The sequence below is a fragment of the Sebastes fasciatus genome, chromosome 17 (genome assembly GCF_043250625.1).
Source record: "Sebastes fasciatus isolate fSebFas1 chromosome 17, fSebFas1.pri, whole genome shotgun sequence".
Classification (NCBI taxonomy): Eukaryota; Metazoa; Chordata; class Actinopteri; order Perciformes; family Sebastidae; genus Sebastes; species Sebastes fasciatus.
Genome location: NC_133811.1, coordinates 4,406,401 through 4,429,336, shown reverse-complemented (window position 1 = coordinate 4,429,336; position 22,936 = coordinate 4,406,401). Strand labels below are relative to the sequence as shown.

General features: G+C 41.4%; 1 protein-coding gene across 2 annotated transcripts in view; it reads left to right on the top strand.

Annotated features, from left to right (window-relative positions):
• Positions 1-20,957, top strand: part of LOC141754940 (CCR4-NOT transcription complex subunit 3-like) — a 48,042-nt gene extending 27,085 nt beyond the window's left edge. Inside the window, exons 8-19 of one of the 2 annotated variants that reach the window (XM_074614402.1) lie at positions 444-572; positions 881-971; positions 2,363-2,496; positions 4,184-4,240; positions 5,000-6,089; positions 6,453-6,558; positions 6,701-6,848; positions 9,531-9,627; positions 9,963-10,188; positions 13,644-13,776; positions 13,960-14,085; positions 15,587-20,957. In XM_074614402.1, the coding sequence (XP_074470503.1) occupies positions 444-572; positions 881-971; positions 2,363-2,496; positions 4,184-4,240; positions 5,000-6,089; positions 6,453-6,558; positions 6,701-6,848; positions 9,531-9,627; positions 9,963-10,188; positions 13,644-13,776; positions 13,960-14,085; positions 15,587-15,685 (2,436 nt within the window). In that variant the 3' untranslated portion in view covers positions 15,686-20,957. Of the gene's footprint in view, positions 1-443; positions 573-880; positions 972-2,362; positions 2,497-4,183; positions 4,241-4,999; positions 6,102-6,452; positions 6,559-6,700; positions 6,849-9,530; positions 9,628-9,962; positions 10,189-13,643; positions 13,777-13,959; positions 14,086-15,586 lie in introns of both variants that reach the window. The other variant, XM_074614401.1, reaches the window with a different exon arrangement.
• The last annotated feature ends 1,979 nt before the right edge of the window (positions 20,958-22,936 follow it).

Below are 22,936 nucleotides of genomic sequence, written 5' to 3'. Positions count from 1 at the left end.
AGTGCATCTGTAGCTGCTTGCACATGTTTCCTCACCTCTGTTCTGTATGTTTAACTTTAAAATTTTAACATGCTTTTGTTTTTCTTTTAAAACGTTTTCCGTGCTATTTCAATGAATAATACATTTAAATGTTTGTGTTTTTGCATTGGAACAAGGCAGCGTATATCCCCAGCGTGTTAAATATAACCAATTTTATACCAAATAGTACAATTAAAACGTGTTTTTGTACCTTTAATTTTATTATTATCTGGGTGGAAAGGCATCTGAATCAACATGTAGACCAATGAGAGACATCAAACCTCTCCAATGAGATCCAGACTGATAGCTCTCTTAACCAAGCTGAGAAACACGTTGTTGTCCAGGAGGAACCACGAGGTTGTAGACGTGCTTGGTATCATTTTATTACCACACTAACACCAGAATTGTGTCTCCCCCTTGTGAAGAATCAGGACCGGATTGAGGAGCTGAAGAAGTTCATTGAAAAGCATCGATACCACATCCGGATGCTGGAGACGATACTGAGGATGCTGGACAACGACTCAATTCAGGTGGACGCCATCAGGAAGATCAAGGTCGGCTCACGTCTTTATAAACCAAAGTCAAAGGAGAATTCAAAAACCTTTTTCCATTTCTGAACTCGCAGACACAGCTTATGTTACCTTCTTTCTTTCTTGTTGCAACTGAACACCTTCAATGTTGTTTTGTTTTTTTCACACGTCACATTGCAATAATTATTTTTTCCAGGGAAAATCTAAGAGTGTTGTTTTGCACAGTTTTCTGAGAATCATGTGTATAATATTTCTATTGACAGGTTGACTGAGCCCCATACGTCCTAGCAGAGTAATTATTCTTCTCTTTCACTTGTTCTGTCTTTATAAAGGACGATGTGGAGTATTATCTAGACTCGTCGCAGGATCCAGACTTTGAGGAGAACGAGTTCCTGTACGACGACCTGGACCTGGACGACATCCGTAAGTAGAGAAAGGGCTGGGGTTAATTCACTTTGTTTGTTTGTTTGTGTTCACAATAAACAATAGAAATAGAAATTCAGAGCAAATTTCGAACAGGTGAAGCCACAAGAAAAAGAAACGTATATTAACCACAGATGTGCAGGTAGAGCCAAAAAGCCAACAAGAAGAAGAGGCTTGTCTCATGGCTCCTGTTGAGGAGAAGGCATCACATTTCAAGAGTAAAATAACTACAGACGTTGTCATCCATACCATACAATCATCTGTGCTAACCCTGCAATACAGATATACCCTTTTCCCACCAAATTTAGTGTCTATATGCAGGTATTTAAACCTGCTAAAAATAGGCGATAGTCTCCTTTTCCATTGCCAGTAGACAAGTATGCCTTTCGGTTTATTTCTTGTTTGTTCGTACAATGTCACGAACGCACCGTAAAACAGGGTTAGTGAACAGTGAAAATGTTACGTTGGTTACTTATTCAGTCTCTCTTTTCAAGCTCTCCAAACAGAGTTGGTGATTGTTGGAACAGTGGAAAGACTAACATAGACGGTTTTGTTGAGTTTCATCTTGTTTCTGTCGAGTTTGAATGAAGTGTGTTTTACAACGATCAGCGAGGTTAAATGACTGTTTCTGTCAATGGAGTCTGGTGGCTTTGAGGAGAGATATTCATTGTGTGTTTTGTAAATTAATAAATTATAATAATTTCCCCAATCCCTGCAGACTTTATTATATATTCACTTCAACACATGTTACATAAAAAAGGGGTGAACATTAGCATTTTAACTGCCGATCGGAGCTGGAGCCGATAAATACCCACGACTACCGCAGAGTCATTTGTCCCGGGAATGACTGCCAATTGTAACCTTTCCTATTTAAGACAAAAGCCAGATGTTAGTGGGTGTTAGTGGGTTTTTTTTATACAGTGGGAAAGGGGCTTCACAGATGTCAACTCAAAATAGAAACGAAACGAAAGCGATGAGGAATAAAAAGCTTCATAATGTTGTCTTAAACAATAATCTGGAACGGCTCCTAGCGGCAGTTTGGTCGTTTTAGTCCAGTCAAGATGGTCAAGCGGTTCAGTCACTGTTGGCAAGTCCAGCTTTCTCATGACGAAGCACTCATTGTCGATTAGGAGGTTGTTTTATACCGTGACATCAGTGTACATGCCGAGCCACAGACTCCTGATAGTTGTATATTGAATCAACTGCTCCTCCTGTATATCAGATCACATATAGAAACAAAAGTACAAGTTTTTTGTGTTTACTTTGAGTTTTTAGCATCTCCTAAACTTTAAGTCACCAAACTAACAGTTAATACTTAAAATAAAATGACCATGTTGATGCTGTTGACCATCGTTGACCTCTTCTCCCTCTGTGTCTCTGCTCACCTCCAGCTCAGACGCTGGTCGCCACCTCCCCGCCGGGAAACTCGCAACTGGAGGACGAGATCTTCCAGCACTCCAGCAGCACACCCACCTCCACCACCTCGTCTTCACCCATCCCCCCCTCGCCTGCCACTTGCACTACGGTAGAAAAAATTAACATTCTTGCACTTTTTAAATTTAGAAAGTGGTAGGGTTTATTTCGTAGATGTTAAAGTACAGAGTGTAAAAAAGGTTATTCATGCAATTACAATAAATGAAAACAGTTTTTTAGACTTTACTGGTTGCTCACCAGGCTAAAGTTCAACTTTGTCATTTAATCTGCTCTTCTCACTCTTCACTGAAGAGTATAAATCCCTTAAAGAATTGCAAATTAATAAAGAAACAACCCCTTGATCCACTGCTTTTCATTGACTTTTTGAATTTGTCACTAATAGTGGTAATGATGTAATATTAACATAATGTCTGGAAAGACTGTTGCATTCACTTTGAGTCAAGTCAGGTCAATATCTAAAATATAAATGTAAGATAATAGCCTTTGTATGTGCTATTGTAGTGCCCTGCCATCTGCTCTTATTGTTCTGCTCTGCTGTCATTATATCATCTGTTCCTCCTCTCCGCCCACACGCAGCACGCAGCGAGAGTAGTTATTAGAGGTCTGATGTGTGTGAATAGAAGGCGTGGTATTGTTAAACGCTGCCGACGTGAAGTTGGCATGAAAGGGAACGTAAAGGGTGGGATGTAAGCCGCAGTGCTTCCTGGGAAAAAAAGTGAAGTTCAAGTCGGTGTTGTTTAACTTTTAATTATCTGAGGAAAGTTTCTGGCAAAGGTTGTGATTTGACTTTTTATGCTGGGAATTCAGAATAGCAACCTTTTTAGACCTAAAACTTTTTTTTGAAAAATATTAAATCAACGTGAATTTGGCTTCTTTTGTTTTTATTTTATTCTTATTTTTTACCCCGCTGACACTAAAGCAACTACAAGGAACTTTCATTGTTGATTTTGGCGACCCCTGTGGACAAAAGCGGTAGTGTTTTCTATGAGCACCACCACCTTGTGTCGTAAAGATCTCGATCTGGCTAGCAGTGTGCGCATTTGTTTTGGAAGCGAATGAAAAAAAAAAGACGCAACTTGTTTTTAATATAATTAAAAACACTGTTTGCAAGATGCAAAGTGATGAGGTAATATTTGTGGCTCTGTAAGATTAATAACTGTAATATGATGATGGTGAAAATAAAGTTTACTAAGGTGAATTCATGTATTGATGTAAAAAACAACGTCTCACAATATACTTCATTCATGAAATCGATTATTTACCAGTCTAGGAGGAAGAGGGCCAATTCGGGATCGGTTTTTAATCCTTTCAAATCCTGCAGTTCTCTCCATCGACCAAGTTTGACTCGCCCAAGCTCTATCACTGTCCCTTTTAGCTTTTTTTTTTTTGTTATTCTGCCGATTCTTTTTCTCGTTGTTGATCCTGCCCCAGTATCAGCCATAAGAACCACAAAATATAACGTCAAAACTAAAAATCTCCTCCTCCTTCTTTTTAACAGGCTAACGTAATACTCACTGCCAAACTTTGCCTGTGAAAATGTAAATATGGGCTCTTCCGGACTGCACGCTGTAAGTCGTTTTGTCTGATTTCACAAGGTATCGGACCTGATGATGGGTAATACGACTATTAGAAATAGCCAAACTTCTCGCTGATAGTCTTGTTTGCTTAAGTAGAGACATCAATATTACAGGTTTCATAAGCAGTTAAAATCTCCTCGTAGTAACTTTAACTTTGTGTTTTTCTGTGGCCTAATTTTGTTCTTCATTTGTGTTTTTCAGGAGAACTCAGAAGATGACAAGAAGAGGGGACGTTCAACAGACAGTGAAGTCAGTCAGGTGAGTCTAAAGACACTGAGAGTTAAGTTTCCCTCTTTGTCTCTCGATCATTTCAACATCATGTCTGCATGTCTACCGGAAATACAGAAAGCTCCAGGAAATCATGTACCTACAGTGATCATGATGAGGACTTTCTGGAATGAGACTGAAGTCTAATAGTTTGATTAGGTCAAAAACAGACAATCATTCGCTGGTTCAAGCTTCTAAATTGAGATTTTGGTGCGTTTTCTCATTTTTATATTAATGTAAAATGAATATTTTGGGTGGTTTGAACTGTTGTTGGGATTTGCAGCCATCACCTTGGACAGAGGGAAATGTTGTGATGTGTATTTTTAACTGTTTCGTAACATTTTATAGCACAATTACTCATTTAAGAAGAAAAATAATTGATAGATTAATCAATAATGAAACTGCCCTAATACCTAATATAGTAGCCATAATTTACTAATAATATGCTATAATATACTCAATATTCGTATTAGTTATCAAGGTTTTTACCCTGTCGCATGCTTCTTTTTTTACACCTTGTATGCTAAATATACATTTTTATTTTATTTCATATGTCTAGGTCACATGTTGACATGTTTATTTAGATTTTCTTCTTTTTTTGTTTATTGAAATTTTGGTTAATTTTATAAAAAAAAGCCGATAACTAGTCAAATTTACTGTACTATACTGTATATTTAATTTTCACCATATATTACGTAACAGCATGACCAACAAGACAAACAAGTAAATGTCTTCACACTTCTTTTTCAGTCACCTGTGAAGAACGGAAACCCCTCTTCCTCGTTATCCTCTTCCTCCTCCTCCTCCTCTTCCTCATCCTCCTCCTCCTGCTCTTCTTCCTCCGTCTCGGGACTGACCTCATCCTCACTTGTCTCTATGGCGACCATCACTGGGAGCGGACTCAGCGGCTCCGGGGCCAACAGTCACCACAGCGGCTTGGGGGGTCTCCTCTCCAACACTTCCGCCGGCAGCTACAGCAACGCCACCCAGCAGCAGCCGCACCCGTCAGCGCAGCAACAGCAGGTCAAACACCTAGTTAGCTCCCCGTCCTCCGCTCCCATCTCCATCCCCATCCCTATCTCCTCCAACAACAGCCACCTGGTGTCCTCTGCGTCTTCTCCCCCCAACGCCATCACGCAGGGGCTCTTCACTTCAAACTCCCAGTCCCAGTCTCTGTCGGGGCCCCCGCCTACCTCCAACAGCCTCGGCCTCAGCCTGGGCCTCTCGCTGGGGAAAGGCGGCATGTCCGGCGGCATGTCTGGCGGCATGTCTGGCGGCATGTCCGGCGGCATGTCCGGCGGCATGTCCGGCGGCATGTCCGGCGGCATGTCCGGCTCCATGGCGACCAGCCCGATGTCCGGGAGCCTCGGCCTGTCAGGGATGCCGGCATCCCTGAGCTCCATGGCGAGCCTCCTGTCCGGCTCCACCCCGGCACCCTACGCTCAGGCCGCCGCCTCAGGAGCGATCGGCTCCGGCCTACCGGGCTCCCTGGGCGGCATCGGCATCAGCCCCGTGACTACCAACAGCGCAGTGGGCTCCATCGGCAGTGGAAGCATCACAGTCGGCGGGCCGACGTCCTCGACGGGAGGTCTGCTGGGCCCAGCGCCGGGGTTGCCCAGCGTCGGCTCTGGGATGCTGGGTTTGGGTTCTGGTCAGTCGGGGATGCAGGGCTCCTCCCTGGTGTCACTGAGCCCAGTAGGAGGTTTAGCGCCGGGCAGCGGAGTGGGAGTCATCGGGAGCAACGGGGGCAGCTCGGGATCAGTAGGGAGCGGCGTGGTGGGAGGAAACATGTCGCTCTCCGTCAGGTCGCCGAGCCAGCAGAAGCAGAATGGTAGCACTAGTGAGTATCAATGTAAGATCAATACTCTTGAATATTCAGCAGACACGATTAAACAATTAGTTGTCAACTATTACAGTAATCACAAAGTATTTTGAGAATCGATTAATCGGTTTAAGTCATTTTTTTAAGAAGAAAAAAAGTCTAAATTCTCTGATTGCAGCTTTTTAAATGTGAATATTTCCTGGTTTCTTTACTCATCTATGCCAGTTAGCTGAATATCTTTGAGTTGTGGACAAAACAAGACATTTGAGGACGTCTTCTTGGGCTTTAAGAAACACTGATTAAAGTTTTCGACAATGAAAATAATAGCTAGTTGCAGCCCTAATATCCTCTGATATATATATATTTGTTTTAACGTTACAGGTTACAGTGCTGTGGTAGCAGACAGCACAACAGACTCCGCCCTCACCAGTGCCAGCCAATCACTAAGCAGCCAATCCATGTCTCTGACCTCCACAGCCAATCAGCCGTGAGTATGATGGAGCAGGTTACCAGAAGCAACTAAACACATATACATTTCCTTATCAAGTTTTCCCTCCTTCTCGTGTTATATTTGGGTCTCTTTACGTTGCCCCGTTGGTCATCCTTTCTTTCTCTCTTTCTCTCCCCAGTAAGGACACTGGTTCCAGTTTACTGGGCTCTATTTGTTTGTCGTCCAGCTCCCCGTCGCCGGCCTTTTACAGCGAGGCCAAAACGGTGAGCGGCGGCAGCCTGCTGAACGGGCCGCTGTCCTACTCGCAGTCCTCCGACAGCATCAAGGTGAGAATATGATGACACGTTTACACATATTAACATGTGTTTTTTTCTATATCTAAATAATATAGATTGCATTTTAACAGCAGGTGTAACTGGAGTAACACGTACACACGCAATCCATCTTGACATCGCACAGTCTTACAGCTAAGGACTTACAACCTCATCTCGGTGAACAGGCTTTTTTTTTCATCTTTGAGATTTTGTAGGCACGATGTTGTGTTTGCAAGTTGTTCTCTTTATACAGATTTAATATCCTAAATCTCCACAGACTGTTAATTTGCATGCAAACGCACTCAAAACTGTTTCTGCTTCCACTGCGATTTAATTAATTCTAGCAACAGTGAAATCCAAGCGGGGATTGGTATTGTTGTTATTATGGTCTCGTTGTGACGGTTAATTTATTTGTAGTTCAGGCAAAATACACTGCAAACAACAAATTCTGACAAAACTGAAGAGAATAATGAGAAAAAAAAACTGATTAAACTAATCAAACGGAACATCATGAGTTTATTCTGCAGCTTCAGTCACCTCGAGTTGACCTCTCTGAGGAAACATCTTTGATCACGTGTATAACTCCTCATTACACAGCGATGAAACGGCAGTTAAAGTCACATCATTGTGCTTCTAAGAAAGTTGTTTTATCGTTCACCGTCTTCTACTTTTTGTAATAAATTACTGTCTTAAAGTACTTATGGTGGAAGTATTCAGCCCCCTTCACTTTAATGTGTCAAAGAATTCATTTAAAATGTGTTTAATAGACATTTTTGGCAATCGATTCTACACCCAATAACCCACGACTCTGAATTGTGTGACCTTTTATACTGTATATACACAAGCATGTGCCTTTTCTATATCAGGTGTAATCAGTACATTAAAATAGGGATGCACCATATGGATTGGTTTCAGCCGATACGATAACCCATAATTACCTGCTTCTCGTGGCCGATACCGATAAGATAACAGATCATTTTTGTATTTTAAAAAAGAAGTTCATAACCTGAAGTTTACGAACACCTAAGGGTAAGAGAGGCTGAGATGGATGATTTAATATTCCATAGCTCTGACCAAATCTAACTGACATCCCTATTGTTAACGGTTCCTTTATTTTTTTTTCTAGTAAAGTACATCAAAAAACTTGTATTGCAAATTGCAATCGTGTTGTCTTCCTCTGAAACTTGCAAATACAATGACACATTTCAGTTTCCAATTTGTTTTCCTCCAAAAAAAAAAATCTAAAAATATGTTTTTGTCATTATCGGTTATTCTGTGAAGACTGAATTGCCAGAACAGAAAACGTAATCAACACGCTAAATTGAAGGCGTCTGAAGCCACTTTATATGGTCCAAATTAAGAGTCTCTATTGGCTTCTTATGTGTGGAGAAAGAAGATCAGAGTGGAACGATCAAATTACATGTTTGAAATAGAGAGCCTTATTTTAGCCTTAAATACCTTTTTATATATTTGTTTTCAAACTACGAATGTTGATTGTAGCAGCTCTGACAGCTCAACTCCGCTGTATTTCAAGACATTTTAAACACCGGTGTTGATATTGATAGTTCATTTTGCAGTTGACATGTTAAACATTCAGCTACACTACATGGCCGGAGGTATGTGGACACCTGAACATCACGCCTCCCTGTGTAAATGTTGAACACTTCATTCTAACCTTGTGTCTAGACCACAAGTGTCACACCAGCGTCGCGCTCGCGATCTATTTTTCCATCGAAACTGATGGATATGATTCATTCGTAATTTTACACTGAACCTGATGGCGAAGAAGGCTATTTTAATATTTGAACCTACGTTACATTGGAAACCATACAATCAACGAACGAGGTCAGATAATGAGAAAATAAAGATTATATGATAAACGTTTAAATTATTAAAATATGTTCTGTAGTAAAGTAAAAGTGTTTTATTGGTCATCATCCTTGTGTTTATGCACGTATTGTTGAAAAAAAAAAAGGACCTGAAGCGTAAAATAATCGCTTCAGGTCGCACTGTACGCCCGTGAAACACAGCTGAGATGCGAGCCTATACACAGAGTCTACCGCCGCAGACAGCTGCATAGATTAAAATGAGCATATCTGTCGAGTCAGGCGTGCAAGTGAAGAACGCGTCTGTTGTGCGTCTTATAATCTTGCAGTCTGCTGCTATAACATACTCTTCTGGGAAGGCTTTTTTACAAGATGTTGTTACCCAACTGCAGGGATTTGCTCCCATTCAGCCTCAAGAGCATAAGTGAGGTCCAACACTGATGTCGGGTGTTTCGGGTTTGGCTCACCGTCGGAGTTCCAGTTCATGCCAAAGGTGTATGGTGAGGTTGAGGTCAGGAATTTGTGCAGGACAGTCAAGTTTTTCCAAACCAAGTTGGGGAAAACAATTTTTGGAGGCTTGTCATGTTGAAACAGGAAACTGACCTCCCTCTACCTCTAACAGGTTGGCACAACACCGGAAGCACAATATTGTCCAAAATCCCGTTGTTTGCTGTTGGCTTTTGGCCATGTAGTGCAGTTTAAATGATAGCATCTTTGACGGGGGGGGACAGGAGTAAACAAAAAAAGTGATTTCCATGACAACACGATGACTGGTACGAGTTTCTCCGGAGGGGCCGGTACGATAACCGTGCGCACACAGTCCGGTAGAATCTGTTTTCCCATGAGTCTCCCTGTCTGTGCTCATCAGCCCCAGGAGCCTCTGAGCAGCCTGAAGTCCATGGCCGAGCGAGCAGCACTCAGCTCAGGGATGGAGGGAGACGTGCCCTCCCTGCACCTCACACCAGGTAGCACACACACACACACTCTAACACACACACACATACACATGTACCTTAATAACAGTAGATAGAGGGTTGCCACGGAGCAGAAATAGAAAGGCTGTAGTTTAATGGAACAAAATGTCATCTCACCTCCCACTCTCAGCCTCCTCTGAACAAAAAACTGCTGATGATATTATCATGACTGACTCAACTTCTCTCTCTTTTGTCTCCCTGACTTCAAATCCCTCCCCCTTCTGTACATCCTCTCTCACTCCCCTACATCCTCAACTTCCTCCACCATCACCCCTTCATCTCTCTCTCTTTCTCTCTGTTTCTTCTTTTTCCTCTTTACTTTTAAGTCTCCGTCTCCTGTTTCTCTTCAGACATCTTCCCCAGCAGCACTACGGCCCCCTCGGGCCCCCCGTCAGCACCTCAGCTCTCGCTGTCAGAGGTCAGCATCCCCCCGTCACTGGGGGTCTGCCCGCTGGGGCCGGTTCCCCTGTCCAAAGACCAGCTCTACCAACAGGCCATGGAGGAGGCGGCGTGGACGCACATGCCCCACCCGTCCGACTCCGAGAGGATCAGGTGCGGTGAAATATCTACATTTTACATTATTCCTCCACACAGATAATAAAATAAAATAATAAAATAGATAATAAACCTCCACGCTGCACTCAGTCAGCATAGTTGGAAAAATCGGTCGTAATACTTCCTGCAGTTCTTTATTGGGCAATAACTAAGTACATTTACTCAAGTACTGAACTTGTAATTTTGAGATACTTTACTTGAGTGTTTTACTTTTTACTTCACTACATTTATTCAATGAAAGATTTGAAGAAGATTTTAAAAACTATAATGAGTATATGGAATACTTGCCTTGTTAAATAGAAAGTTATACCACTCATAAGTATAAAAATTAATAAAAGTGGCTCTACTGCAGCCAGCTACGACATTATAATGTGTCTTACACGTCAATAATAATAATCTAATATTATAATATATAATAATGTAACAACTAAAGAGCTCATTTGGCTGCATAGTGAGGACTTTTACTTTTGTACTTTAAGTACATTTCTTGATTATACTTGCATACTTTTACTTTAGTAAGATTTTCTAACGGAGTACTTTTATTTAAGTAAAATATTTTACTTCTTCCACCGCCGAGTAGAAGTACAGAAGTATTATCAGCAAAGTGTACTAAAAGTAAAAGTACTAATAATGTCAGATGACCTTTCAAGTGTTACATTTATTATTTTATATATTAGTGGATGAATGTTATCGATGCATTAATAAGTAACCAGATAGTTTTTATATACTATCAGTTAATCTATAACAATTACTCATATTTTATAAACTGATTATATATATTTAAGTTTCTTCCACCACATTTCAGAAAAGAATAATATACTTTTTAATCCACTACACTTGGTTTGCAGTAGTATACAATGGAAAAGCACAAATACCTCAAAACTGGACTCAAGGACTGGACAGTCAGGATAAGGCTCATTATTTTAGATTTTGAAGAATCACAGAATTAATCAGTTCTTATTTTGAATTAAAAAACAAATGTGTTAGAAAAAAGTCTCAAAAAATCGGTGCTGCTCGGGTGTCAAAAAGGTTTCCCTCTGGTGCTCTTCAGTCTGGGTTTTTACCTCTACTGTCTGTGACTAAATAGCCATGAGTTATTAAACACTTTTTAAATCACTGCCCTCTTAAATGTCTCAGATTTCTTCAATAACTCTAAACAAATGTGTGAGAATTTTATAAAAAATATTAATAAAAAGTAAGCAGATCATAAAAAAAGACAAATAGCAGCTAAACACGGTCTCTAGTCTAACAGTTAATCATTTTTAAAATATGTTTTTGAATATTCTGGTGATAATCATCAGTTTATTTGTGTTCTTTTCCCCATTTGTCTCTTTTCCCTTTGAGTTACTGAGAGCTATACTTGTAAGAGGACCTTGACTAATTTTGTTGCAGATAATAAAACATAAAATCTCTCCTCTACTTATTAATCTGAAAAATTAAACAGCACAAAGAAGCCTCATCATTATTACCTGAGTAAACGGACATCTTTAAAAAAAACATTTGCATTTAAGAATTTCCATCGTTTTTCAATAAGAACTTGTTCCAGATTCTGCAGCTTTTCTTTGTCATCCGGCTCAAATCAAAAGAGCAGTGACATTAATCGACTGTAGCACACAGTTATTGAACACAAGGAATAATGTGGACATAAACACCAGTGTATTTGATATGTATTTAGTACTCTCAAGTACCCGCCGGTAATGTGGCATACCCTACACACACACACAATTAGAGAACAGATTATACTGGTACTGTATCTACAGCGCAGTCCGCCCACACAGGTACAATTGACATTTAAATCCAAACACTTAAACCCTCTTGTCCTACAATACCTGTTGTGTTTCACAGCCAGAGGAGAGACGCACGCGCGCGCGCACACACACACACACACACACACACACACACACACACTTCTGTGTTTAAAACAAGATCGTGACGTTGTCGACACTCGAGTGAAATCTTTGTTCCGCATGTTTTTTAATAACTATAATTAATTTTCCAGCACACAAACACAGTTATTTATACTGTTCAAGTGTGTTCAGTAATGATATTAGTACATGATGAGTGTGTTTAGTCAGATACTTTAACTCACTTGTTCTCCCTGCTTGTTAGTGGGACAACATCATTAGCTCTGGTACACACCGACCTGGCTAACATCGTAACAGCTCAATCGAAAACAGAAAAGAACAACGTGGGTTCATCACTGATCTAAAAATACACGGTTTGAATGGAAAAGTTCATCTGTGCAGAGTGAGATCCACCGAGTGGATTTTCCTCTCATCAGAAAGGTTAATCTGTCTGTCCGTCCGTCTGACTAATGGATCGCTTAATTGGTCAGTCGATCATCAAAAACATTCCATACGCCTGACCGATATTTAATGAGTGAGTGTCTTTGGATTAGCAAATTAGTCAGCGTTGCTTCAGATTAGAGGCAGTGTGTATATTAGGGATGCTAATTTTGAAAAATGTTTATAACCGACCCTCGTTAACCGATTATTAACCGTTAACCGACAAGGTTTGTGCCTCGCATGCAGCGGTGCGCCAGCTGCAGAGTCCCCAGTTCACCCGTACGGGAGAGTATGCTGCGTTCACTGTCTCCAGTTCACCGTCCCGGGAGCGTTAATTTAGCAGCCAGCCACTTCTCCAGTAAAAGGCTCCACCGCACATTTAGTTTAGTTTAGCAGGTTCTTCTGCTGTGTGTCTAACGACACTCTGGCGTAACGAAAGCGATTATCCTACAAACAGTGTGTGTGTTTGTGCTACATTAGCATCTGCTAGTATTGCGGGTGGCTCCGTGCCCGCTGTAGCCACACACATACGCTCTGTCAGCAGGGCCTAACTTCATTTTCTCACAATTTTCTGACATTTTACAGACCAAACAACTAATCCATTAATTGAGAAAATAATCAACAGATTAATCAACAGCGGTCGATGTAAAATAGCATTTTCCCACCACGTAACGTATACAATAGTTCACACCCAACAACAGAAGTAATCCAACATTTTATTTTGACATCATTGATTGATGCACATAATTAAAAACTCAGCCTGAATATCACTGATTAGACCCGTTAATTTACATCTTTATTAGTACAGTATACAAGTGTAGGCTCTAACCTGAACCAGTCAGTTTGATTTATGAATAGTGTGCTCTTGTTTTTTTCACTTCTATTAGAGTTCCTCATGTTCCTTCTTTCAATTCAATACAAAACCTTTATTGAAGTCTCAGAAATCAAGACTGAATTTAATTACAATGATGACGAGAAATACACAGAGTGAAACAAATCAAAACAAAAAGGGACAATACTCGGTGAAAACAATAGCACACTGAGGTGAAGTGGTTTGAGATCATCGTCTTGAATCGTCCAGGGGGTAGTGAGAGTGTTGATGTTGAGAATGCAATCTGTTACCATGTCCCACTAACCCCCCTCCCTCCCTCCATGTGGATGTTCCAGGCAGTACCTGATGAGGAACCCGTGCCCCACCCTGCCTTTCCACCACCAGGTGCCACCGCCTCACTCAGACACTGTAGAGTTTTACCAGAGGCTTTCCACGGAAACCCTCTTCTTCATCTTTTACTACCTGGAGGTAGGAATCATGATATCAAAAACACACCCTTTCTTCTTCTGTAGATAAATCATGTTCTTGTTCTGCGACAACAGAGATCAAAACACACAAGAACAAAAAAACTGTATTTTCTGCACATGCTCCTACTAATTTAATTCTTCTTTTATCTCTTTGTCTTCTTCTTCTTCCTCTTCTTCTGTGCAGGGCACTAAGGCCCAGTATCTGGCAGCCAAAGCCCTGAAGAAGCAGTCATGGAGGTTCCACACAAAGTACATGATGTGGTTTCAGAGGCACGAAGAACCCAAGACCATCACGGATGAGTTTGAGCAGGTCAGCTTCACATCTTTGACCTCCAGTGGAGAAGAAAGATGTCATTTATTACTACATTTTTCACACGTGACGCCTCAGAAACTTAAACTACCAAACCAAACCACACTGCAGTATTTTAGTCATCTGAAAGAAGCTTTTCTACCGTTCTAGGCAGCCGTTGGTTTCCATCCATTTCTGTGCATCAAAATGTGAATGCTATAGTTGTTATGAAGTAATTCACGCACATAAACTGCATTAATAAGCAAGCATGTCGGTAAGATTGGCAAAAATTAATGCAGACTTGATATTGATGGATAACAACAATATATATTGATGGATAACAACAACTCAAGGACGGGAGTCTGCTCATTGATTTTTATACCCTGCAGTTATGAAACAGTAGAACAATACATCCAAAAATCTAAAACCACACAGCATCCAGTTGAAAATAATCAGCGAAAATATATATAACACATGATTTATAGTAAAGGATCTCAAACCTGTGAATACACGTGATTTTTTTTATCTGCAGCACTATTAAAGGTGCTCCCATCGATCGGCCCATAGTCGTTCTAAATAGTTTGATCGGTGGTCTCTATAAAGGCCGATTTAAGAGAGCCGAACAGACGACGCAAAAACAAGACAATTTCTCTGTACGCCGCTAAAATAACTTCACTGGAGTTTTGAATTATGTCTCTAAAGCAGTCGCTCCCAAAGACTGGGGAGATTTTATTAGGGTCGCCAAATAAATTGCAGAATTTCGCCCAGTCTTTTATTTCACCCAGCCTCCACTTAAAAGTATTTATTTAACATGTTTTATCAAACGTACATCTATTCAAAATGTCTGTTTTACCTATTCAAGATAATATGAGATGATACAGAAATGGCAGTAAAAAGGGTCCGGAACGTTCATTTACGCACAAATTCGCTCTTCTCACAATTTATAGATAAAGGCCTATTGTGAGTTGGGTTGCAGTGGTTTGTCAAGTTTGGATAACTCTGCTCTAAAACCCATTTCACACAGCGTGTTGCGCCTTTATTCCGCCTCACTGTTCTGATGCTTTGTTGCTCCACTGCAAAGCCGGCAGCATGGCACACGCACACACTAACTTTATTGCTTGGCAAGTTTTAGCACAAGTTTTAAAACAGGATCTTGTTTCGTAGTCGATATTTGATGTAAGGTTTGGGATCCTGATACATTTTTAGGATTAGCAAAATGACGATACTAAACTGTCAAAATCTAACTGAATCACTGCAGATTAGCAGGTACATTTTCACCCATTATAAAGAGCAAAACAAGTGGCTGCAGATTCTCCCCAGAGGTTGAATTATTAACCATTTCAAATCTTATTTTTGTGGCGCAGCTTAACAGTCTAATGTTTCCCTGCTTTTTACACAAAGCATGCTGGGAGTGGCACACTGTACACACACACACACTAAAACCTTTTTTTTTACCTAGAGCAGGTTTAACGGTCAGGTCGTCTCTCTTGACTTTTTAATAATGCATTTGATTATTCTTCAGGGAACATACATTTACTTTGACTATGAGAAATGGGGCCAGCGGAAGAAGGAAGGCTTCACGTTTGAGTACCGGTACCTCGAGGACCGAGACCTCCAGTGACCTGCAGCGAGACGGACGCAGACGAACGGACAGCTGAGGAAGTGAGAGAGGGACAGACGGATGAAGAGCAAACAACATGAAGAAGGGTGCTCCGCCTGCTGACATTCCTGGATTTGACCTCGGCTCGTCGGGGAGATGTTGGGGTCGGAGGGGGGGCGAGCGGGTTTTGCAGAGGCTCCTTTACAACCCCTCCCTCCCTCCAACCCTCCAACCCTGCCTCATCATCCTCACCCCGGCAGTGATTACTCCTCCCACCCTGTCATCCCTCCTCCTCCTCCTCTTCCTCCACCCCTCCATCATCAGGTCTTTTTATTTCTATATTTTCCTGAACTGGAAAAAAAACCAACAAGACTCTGGTTTGTTTTGTCAGATAAGACACAGATAAGAACCACACCTTATAATCAGACTATCGTGTGCTTTCCCCCCCCTCTGTGTTATCTTCTTATGTTGGCTTTAAAAAAACCTTAGCTTATATTAGCCCCCTTTAAGAACCAAAGATAATTGGTTAATTATACAGTACAGCCTCGGTCCCCTCTCTAGACAGACTCCTCAACCACGCACTCTAAATCGGTGTTGTGCCTGGAGCAGCGATCCAGCAGCAGGGCAGGATGAAGAAGTGAAAAATGGGACTTAAGTTTTGTGAATCCAGCGACGAATAAGGAGGCGATGGTCAGAGGGGAACTGACTCGAGATCAACTACAGGAACTTTACGACCCGTAACGTCTAGGCTCAGCCTCGTTTTTCATTATATTTTACAAACCTTTGGATATGTACTCCAGTGCTGCCAGTTTATTAGGTACACCTATAAACCGGCAGCAGAGTGAATATTATTGAAAAGGCGACACAGCGCTTCGAAACCTCAGATAAACGTCGTTTTTTTTATATCATTTTGTCAGTGGTGCTAATATGAACTTTTGTTTTGCAGTTATATTTGGTGACTTTTAAAAAGTCTGTACCATTAAATTAATCGAGTAACGCCAACCGCAGCAGGAGATCGAGACCGGCTCCGGACCAGAGCATCGTTCAGGCTGCCGGTCTCGCTCCCTCTCTCTGCTCCGTACCATCAAAACAAAATCTGAGTCAACAGTCGCTTCCAACTTTTTTTTTCTTCCGTAAAGTGACTTTGTGGTAAACGTACCTACGCTACCCAAACGCTGCTGGGAAATATAGTTAAACTGTTAATGGACTCTCGAGGCAACAAAAGACCTGAACTTCCACATCTAAACACGCGTCCTCCATTATTAATTGTAGTGTTTCTTTCCCCCTCGAGAGTATGTCAACTTGGATATAGTACCGCCTCCTGAGTAGTGCAGAGATTTAGCTTCAGGAACTCGCCCCGCAAAGAAGCAGTGAGCGGGGGAGCACAATTGAAACAAAAGCAGAGCCTATGACGACAGCTACACCTTAAAGGGATAGTTTGAGTCTTTTGAAGTGGGGTTGTCTGAGATGCTTCTCCACAGTCAGTGTATTACCTACAGTAGATGACGGTCAGCACGCCTCCAGCAAAACCTATTTTAGACACCTGAAAGAAAGGCCCACCTAAAAAAAATCAATTTCCGTTTAAGTGTCCGCTATATTTAGACTCTTTTTGCCAGTTAACTTTGCCGTGAGACAGCTATATAGTCTGTTTCTATCTCTGCTCTCGCCAAAGCAACCACACTCCATTGGGAAAAAAAGTCATTTTACCTGGCAGAACATGGAGGTTGCTGGTCTAGCGCTGCCTCCATCTGTTAGTTTGATTGTGTTATTGTCTGACTTTAGTTAGTTCAGATTTACCAAAGTCACACAACAGCACAAACAAACTAACCAATCAAGGCCGCGGTAGACCAGCAACCCTTGTGTTCTGCGAGGTAAAATTATAGTTTTTTTTGAGTGGAGTCTGGTGGCTTTGGCGAGAGCACAGATGGATACAATGTTCCCTTTCAGAAAGGGCTGTCTGACAGCAAGGTAAAGAGGTGAAAATAATCTAAATATAGCGTACACATGTACAGGTTGGCCTTTCTTTTAGGTGGCTAAAATACTGCCGTGCGGTACTCCTGTCAGTCTTCTACTGTAGGTAATACACCGACTATGGATAAGCACCTCATACTATCCCACTTCAAAACACACATACTACCTTTTACTTTAAGTTCCGGGTCGTTGAGTTCCTGTAAGTGTTGTTTTCTCTTGTAAGTTTCACCTCTAAACAAATCGGCCACAAACTGAATGAGGTTTTGTGCGAGACTCGGGTCAAAAAAACACGATGGACCCTGCGTTCTGACGTGCCCGTTGGCTGGTTAATGTGATTTTTTGGTAGGAAATGGTAGCTTAAATAAGGCCTTGTAGAGCTTCATCGTCTCAACACGAAAGAGCCTTACAACCAGTAAGCCTGCCTCTAGTGTGCAGCGGCTCGGCCTTCACTTAACCTGACTACCAACACATTCACCAAGGTGGAAAATAAACACCACCACCACCAGCCAGCCAGCCAAATGTGGGTAAACGTTGGTCGTAGGTGGCACCACAGGCCTCTTTGTTGTATTCTTGTGGAGTGGTAAAAGTGGCTGGTTCGTTTTGTTGCATTGTGTAAAAATATCCCGCCCTGCCTCCTCCCATCGAGCCGCAGTGGAGGATTGTGACAACACAGCCGGAGAGGTGTTGGTAGTAACTGCCTTTTACCTGGTGGGCAGTGTTATGTCACAGCACTTTTACAGGAAAAGGGATCCTACTTGGAAAAATTAGAATATGTGTCAGAATTTTGTTTGAAAATCTGCGTTTGGCCCCTCGAGCTTTCACAAAGTCTGTGTCTTGTTTCTTTAAATTAAAAAGGTCAGTTCACCTTAGTTACATAAAAAAAACATTTTTCTCTCGTAGTGTCTAGTCATACATCTAGTTTTGGTTTCATTTGAGGTGTTTCAGAGATTGCTGCCTCCACTCCAACACATTGGAGGGCAGTTGGGGAAATAATTGCTTTCTTGGAAAGCAAGGTCGATGAGAGGATCAATAGCACTCTCATGTCTGCACGTTCAATATGAAACAGCAGCCAGTTAGCTTAGCATAAAGACTGGAAACAGGGAGACAGCTAGCCTGGCACTATCCAAAGGTAGCACAATTAGCTTCACTAATTAACGTGTACTGTTTGTTTAATACGGTGTGGAAACAAGAACTTGAGGGTTATGTGTCGGACTACTTCTTGTGAAATTGTCCGACACGTGACTCCCTGTAAAGCCACAAGTAATTGTTGTTTTTACATTTTTTTTTAAACATTCCCTCGTTTCCAGCCTTTTGTTGCGGCGTCGATCTTTTCCTCTAAAGGCCCAGAAACACCAACCCCGACATCAGAGAACAAGCAGCGGCGAAGGCCGACTGTTGCGTCGCCTCACATCGCCTTTGTCTCGGCCAAAACGTTGCACTCGACTACAGCCCACACCCAACTGCCACGTACGTTCTGTGCCTGCGTGAGACGAAATAACTCTCCACACCAGCAGGCGGCGGTAGTCTGTATTCGTCATTCAAAAAAGAGAAACCGGGAGACGGCGGATATATAAGTCGTTGTTACGATACGTTCGTGAAATAAAGCAGCGTCCGCCGACCATTTTCACACCTTACTCGTCGGCTTGCTTTCCTCACACCCGTTTCTCTTCTCGTGCTCATCGACGGGCTCCGCCGCCGGGTCAACGTGCTGAATCGACTGTTAAAACTCCAACGTGAGCTGACGGTGCGGGACGCACGGCAAAAACTAGAGCCAACAGACGCTCACCGACGGCCCCGAACTGTCCGACGGCTGACCGTCGGCTTCGTGTGTCTGGGCCTTAACTCTCGGGCAAGAAAGCAAATAAAGGCATTTCCCATTGTTAATGAATTGGTAAAGATTACATCTCATCATGTCTTAACTAACAATCGTTGTGTCTCAAACCTGGACAAATAACTACCTGCGTGACCAGACACGACTAGAAGTGAGAAAATGTTGCTGTCAGTATTTTTTTTTGGTGAACTGATGGTTTGACACGAAACGCTCCAGCAGTGATCACTGTGAGCGCCGTGGGTGTTGGATGCTACCAGCAGCTGGATGGACAGTTTGTTAGTCTCCCACCAGCCTCCCTCTCTTCCTCCCTTCCTCCCTCCCTCCCTCCCTCCTCTTCTTCTCTTTGTGCTGAAGAGCACAAACTGAGCAACACCAGCACTGCTGCCCACATCTCCTCTGTCCTCCAGCTCTCTGCTTCATGTTTCCACACCGAAGGGTTCGACTGGGCACACAATAAACACACACACACACACACACACACACACACACTGCCCGGTTCTCACGACCAACAAGCTTTTTCCGCATCCTGAACTCTGCTGCCAACACACAGCAGCTTATTATTTCCTTTATTTTGTTATTTTTTTTATCACCCTGATTTTTGATTTTCTCACTCGCTTCCTCCTTTCCGGCCAGCTCCCCCCTCTTCCTCCTCCTCCTCTTCCTCCTCCTCCTCTTCCTCCTCCTCCTCCTCTCTTCATGCCAGGTAGATATTTCCTTTATTTCTCAGGAAGTATTTGATAGATCATTTTATGAGGAAATGTATCCGCCAGCAGCTCCCGTCGCCACAGCACAACAACAGCTAAATAATCTTCCCCCGACACATTCGCACCAAAATTGAAATCATCATTTGGGAACGTCTTGACCTGCCAGTGGCCCGTTTCCATTTCACACAAAAAAAAAGGCTTTTTTAAAAATGCAAAAATTATCCTCCAATGTTTGGAGCAGCACCTGGAAGAGAGACCATCTTTATATTTTGTGTTTGTTGGGTTTAATAGAGTAGTAGTATTTTTTTTTTTTTCAGAGATGGGGAAAGCATTTTAAAACCCAGAGGAGAACGAAGACCCCTGTTCTTTTTTTGAAAGAGCAGTAACTTCTCAAGAGGAGTGTGGGGTGTTTTTATAGCCGAGCAGACCGACAGACAGACTACACGTATTCACTTGACTGACAGTCCTGCTTTTAACCTTTTTTGTTTTTGTTTACTTTTTTGACAAGCGGAAGGGATGAGACGTCAATCCGAGAGCCGAAATGTGAATCTCTCTCTGCCCCTTGACGAAACTGTTGTATAGACTCTCATTCTTCAAACCTCTCCTTTTGGTTTTGGTTTTTTTGTTTTGTTTTTTTTGTTTTTGTTTTTGTTGTTGTTGTTGTTGTTGTTGTCGTCAGACAGCATGGAATAATGACACTTGCAAAGTGGCGCTGAAAAAGTAAATAATGACATAACCATGAATAAAGGATTGTAAAATATTAATAAAAGAAGTACTTTTCAGAAAACTGCACTCCTGTGGTGGTTTGTGATCATTTTCAAATATGTTGACATTAAACATACAGAGGTATAGTATTAAAGGTCCCATATTGTAAAAAGTGAGATTTTCATGTCATTTATATTATAAAGCAGGTTTATGCTATTTTTTGCTATATAAATACTGTTAAACTATCAAAACTATCAATATACGGAGATGTATTCGGAAATTGTGCGTTTGAAACAAGCCGTTAGGATTTCTGTCCATTTGTGATGTCACAAATATACAATATTTAGACCATCACACGGTTTGAAACATAAACATTCTAAATGTGTCCCAGTTTATTTCCTGTTGCAGTGTATGTAAATAACATCAGCTGACAGGAAGTAAACATGGACCCAAGCTGTTGCCTAGCAACGCAATTCCATTGAAATGCACTAAAACGGAGCGTATCCGACAGAGGGTAAATACCGGTGTATTCAGGCAGACTGAGGAAAATGAAGGTTTTTTTGAACATTAAAGCATGTTAACATGTTCTAGTAGAAACACAAAATACAAGTATGAACCTGAAAATGAGCATAATATGGGGCCTTTAAATTCCTAGATTAAATTACACACAACAGTCACCTGATAGTATCAGATACGAAGTGTTTGTGTCCCAAGAGCTGTGAAAAGTCATTAACACAATACAGGAACAGTACAAAACTTAAAGGGTAACTTTGGTATTTTTCCACCCTATTTTATTTATATTGTTTTTGCGTCTAAATGACTAATGGGGATGTTACAACAATTTTTTAAAATTGGTCTAATGTTGAGGGTTAACACTAACCGGCAGCCGCGAAACGAACTGCGAGGGCAAGTGAGCAGCGTCAATGTAACGTTCCGTCCACTAGAAGTGAAAACAAGTGCTCATCAGATGGTGTTTTGTTTTATGTATTATCTGATTTAGTCCTGCGAACTTCTTTTTCTTAAAACCAAACTGGTTTGAATGTAAAATCTTTATTTAGGCCGTTGCGATGTGGGCGAAATGTTTTATCAGGACATAGGTAATTGCATATCTCAATAATGATATCACGATATAGCATGTTTTCTGGTAATTCAATAAATGAATAGTCTGTATGAAATAACAAAATGGTAAAGACTCTTTCTGTACACTCCTGTTTGCATTAAATACTTGACAAATTAAGTTATTTTCTCATTTTTAGAACTGGAGTTCAAAATGAACATAACAGTTAAAGTGAAATTATAGAGAAAAATTAAATAAATAAATAGGCCTATCGCGATAGAAGCGCCACAGAAAAATATATACGATAGACATTTTTGTATCGTTTTGATGATGTATATTGTCATATTGCCTAACTTTAAAGTGGCAGTAGGCAGAATATTTTTGGCATCATTGGGCAAAAATCCCATAATAACCTTTCAGCATATTGTAATTCAAGTGTTCTGAGAGAAAACTAGACTTCTGCTCCTCCTCATGGCTCTGTTTTCAGGCTTTAAAAAATCTGACCAATGACCAATCACAGGTCATTTCATTGAGAGAGCATTCCTATTGGCTGTGCTCCGGTCATGTGACCAGAACTTGGCGTTCCTTCAAGAGATTTCCAACATGGCTGCTGGGTCACAAACTTTCTCATTTTACAGCTAAACCGTGCAGTACAAGATGATTCTGGAAACAGCTGAACAGAGAAATAGGCATTAACGTAACATAATTTTGAATCATATTTGATCAGCGCTGTCTAGTTTGACTGTTTGGTCGGAGTTCTTGAGTGATTGACAGCCGGCTCTCATAGACAGCAGCTGGACAGCAGACCTCAGATCAGCTCTTACTGCTTGTTTTCCTCCGGGCTGTGAAATCTTGCATATGCCGTTAGGAGCACCGGAGGACACAGAGGCACATGATTTTTTTTCAGGTTACCTGTTTAATGTACTACTGTCACGATATAGCAACCATTTTATAAAAATAACTTTTTTTAATCATATTTGCTCCAATCTCGCCTACTTCAGCTT